This window comes from Limulus polyphemus, unplaced genomic scaffold, assembly GCF_000517525.1.
Source record: "Limulus polyphemus unplaced genomic scaffold, Limulus_polyphemus-2.1.2 Scaffold3206, whole genome shotgun sequence".
Lineage (NCBI taxonomy): Eukaryota > Metazoa > Arthropoda > Merostomata > Xiphosura > Limulidae > Limulus > Limulus polyphemus.
The window spans coordinates 126,706-130,164 of NW_013668816.1; the positions used below are offsets into that span (position 1 = coordinate 126,706).

At 30.7% G+C, this 3,459-nt stretch overlaps 1 protein-coding gene across 1 annotated transcript in view; it reads right to left on the reverse strand.

Annotated features, from left to right (window-relative positions):
* LOC106468888 overlaps positions 1-3,081 on the reverse strand; it is a 12,883-nt gene extending 9,802 nt beyond the window's left edge. The window contains exon 1 of the mRNA XM_022397255.1: positions 2,956-3,081. Coding sequence (XP_022252963.1) covers positions 2,956-2,958 — 3 coding nt within the window. The 5' untranslated portion in view covers positions 2,959-3,081. The remainder of the gene's footprint in view (positions 1-2,955) is intronic.
* Positions 3,082-3,459: the final 378 nt, after the last annotated feature.

Sequence of the window (3,459 nt, forward strand, 5' to 3'; positions counted from 1 at the left end):
CTTCATTACCCATTCAAGCCATCTCCAGCCATTATTAGTCTCAAAGTGGGTTCCTCGTCATCGAAATTAAAAACAACGTTTTATATTTACTCAATAAAAACTTTATTGAAGCCATACGGCTTCAACTCTACACGTACATGTTTCAACGTGATCTACAAATATCATACTAAAAATTTGACATTGACAGAGTTTTACTTTAGAAGATGATTGCCACTAACTTTCACTTGTTTCTTTACTCAACAAGCCCAAAAACAAGGCAAGAAAGCATCTTAGAAAGTGGCCAACCCACCAAATTGTTCATCTTTCTTCTTCTTGTTTCAGTTGAGATAACTCCATAACTACTTTATCATTAATGCGAGTTTAAATCTAAATCCCTTCTATGTGTTTCTGGGCAGTGCATGATGTCATCACTTAGTCATAATAACTACTAGTAATTTTTAAAAAAATCATAATTCTGGTGTAAATGATGTTATCATTACCCCTTGAAGTTAGCTTTCTTACAGAAACCTCTGGTTTCTATAAGAAGCATAAGTACAGGGTGAAAGAGGAATTACCAGCCAATAATTGATAAACATGTAACATGATTAACATGTCTTTAGGGGGCCAACCCCTATATCATGTATGAAGTGAAGAGGTAAAAAAAATCAATAAACATAATATTAAATTTTATTACACACATTCATAAAATACACTAACTTTCAGTCAGGGGGAAAAAACTCAGAAAACAAGTAATAAAAAACATTTTGTAAAAGTAAAATGATGTAGGGATGGCAGTTCCAAAAAGAATGCAAACAAAAATATAGGGATGATCCAGCTATACATATCATCCCTACATGACTTTCAATGTCAAAATTTAATGTTACACTGTAAAATGCATACTTGACTTTAATATTACTGCAGTTGGAAGTTATATATTCCTAACTCTTGGTATGCAGTTTGTTTATCATAATATCATGATCATGTCAGGGTAGGCATCAGTTTAGTGTAACTACGAGCATAAGACTTAGATACAAAGGAAATCAAGTTGAGTCAAAAAATGTCTTGATTATTACACTCTCATTACACAAGGTCAGTCAAATTTTGTACTTTCATAGTGTAACATTAAATTGTATAGTTGTATCATTCCAATATTATTGTTTGTATTCTTTTTGACACAACTATCCCTACATGATTTTACATTCATAAAATTTTTTTCATCACTTGTTTAATTAGTACTACAATATATTATTTAGAATTAGCATTTACTAGTTGTTTAATAAGATGTAGAGTTGGGCAATTTAATCAATTCATTTATTACTTATTAGCAGTGATTACATCAAATGTAATCTATTAATGTGGTCAATAATTAATCAATTAGCAAATACTACTAATTGCCCAGCTTTAACTAGTTGTGGTACTAGAAATTAATACTATCAATTAACTCATGTAATGGAAATTGTTTCATTTATACTTAATAGTACCAATATTAATAAGGAGTTTTTGGTATTTGAATTACCTACAGCTTAATATATATATATTAAAATACCTTAATATTAGTTAAGTTTATAAAAATACTGAGTAGCTATTTTGGTAAGAGAGAACCAACACTATCAAACTTTTAACATGAGGCAGAACATTGATACGTGGAGTGGAGTTTATAGGGTGTTATAGATTTCAAGACTGGGTTATGCTTCAGAACTGCAAGATCAATTGCAATGATCAAGAGACTGATCACATTCTGTTCAATTTATTGAAGTGCCCATGGTTCCAAACTTTTCAAATATCCTGTATAATGAATACATGCTTGGTATCCAGTAACAACTGTTCGATAAAACATAAGTTGAAGTGAATGGTTTCACATACTTTTGGAATTACGCTTTGTTGGTTAATTGTGGTGTTAAGTGGGTCAAATGGTTTTTAACTTACTTGCATCACTGACTAGCACCTTATCTTATTAAAAATGATGGATCACAGAAACCATCCTTCTGGCTTAGACATAACCAGACAATACTACAAATACTCAGTGACTTTTATTCAGGTTTCCACCGTATCACTAACTATTACTAATATGACTATAGTACAAACATTTAATAAAAAATACATCAAACATCTTTCTCTATTGTCTTCTTTTGGAAGCGATTCTTAAACTTCTAGCGTCTAATATTATTACTACAGATCTATCACATCAACTTAGGTTTAACAATGTAGTATCACTTTACTACTTACTGAGGTTGTGTTTAGACTTATCATTATCAACTTTTTTTTATACTCTTTTACTGCCAAATTTATAGATGAGCAACCTTCCAGTTCCAGTGTCAAGCTTATTTTAATTGCAAATACATAATAAAAAAGGGCATCTGTTTAATATTTCATTAATCATCTGAAACTCAAAGATGGTAAACTTTGGGAAATTTGTATGGGAATACACATATCCTTTCTTCAAACCAATAAAAAATTCCACACTTGGTTAGTTGATAGTGGTCTAGTCTCTAGATAAAGTGGTACATAAATGTACCCATGTGGTAGTGAAAGAATCAAAATTAAAAACTAATTTTTTAAACTTCACTGAAGCTTAAAAGTAGAATTTTAAACTGAGTCTTAGAGAAGTGTCCAAATGATAATCTAACAATCTGATCTAACCAGATAATTTTAAAATGTATTGACAATTATCTCTTCAATAACACTAACAGTAAACACCCAGTATCAAGTTTCAACAAATGTTTTAGTTTCACATTCTATCGGTGGGTGTTTTTAGCAAATATTAGTCATGACGTAATCATGGGTTACAATCTTAAGCTCCGAACTGTAACTTCTATTCCAACTTCTCAGCTTAGGTATAATAAATTATTATGATAGATACACTAAGCCTAACTTGCACGTAATATTTCTGAAATTAGTTATGTAAATTAAAACGTTCAGAACAAATATAAGCACATATAAACAACAAGCTGTAAAATAACATGTGGTTTAATATACCATTATTAGATATTTTGAATAATACGAAACTTCACTTCGACCTGCAGCCTTTAGGAGTACTTGTAGTACTATTTATACGAACTTATGTTGTCAGTTGGTTATTCGTTTACTTGTATTTCGAAAACCACAAATAAAATTGGCGCTCCCAAACGCCCTCTGATTTTCTATCTTTGGATAAAATTAATTTGCAAAAGGTGAAAACTAAAATTAAGCAACTGTTAAAAAACAAACAAAGCATAATTTATATTTGTCCTTCAAGGTGGTTCCTACCTCACACTCTCTCCTTAAAAAGTAAAAATTTAAATCCACTTTCATATTTTTCAATAAATCGTCTAATCCTGCAGTACTCGTATAAAGTACTGTATTTTGTTTAATGCTTTTGGTAGCTCATTCGATAAGCTTCTATTTGTTTGTTCTTAAGCTCAAAGCTACATAATGGCTTATCTGTGCTCTGCCCACTGAAGGTGTCGAAACCCAATTTTTAGTGTTATAAACTAAACTTAC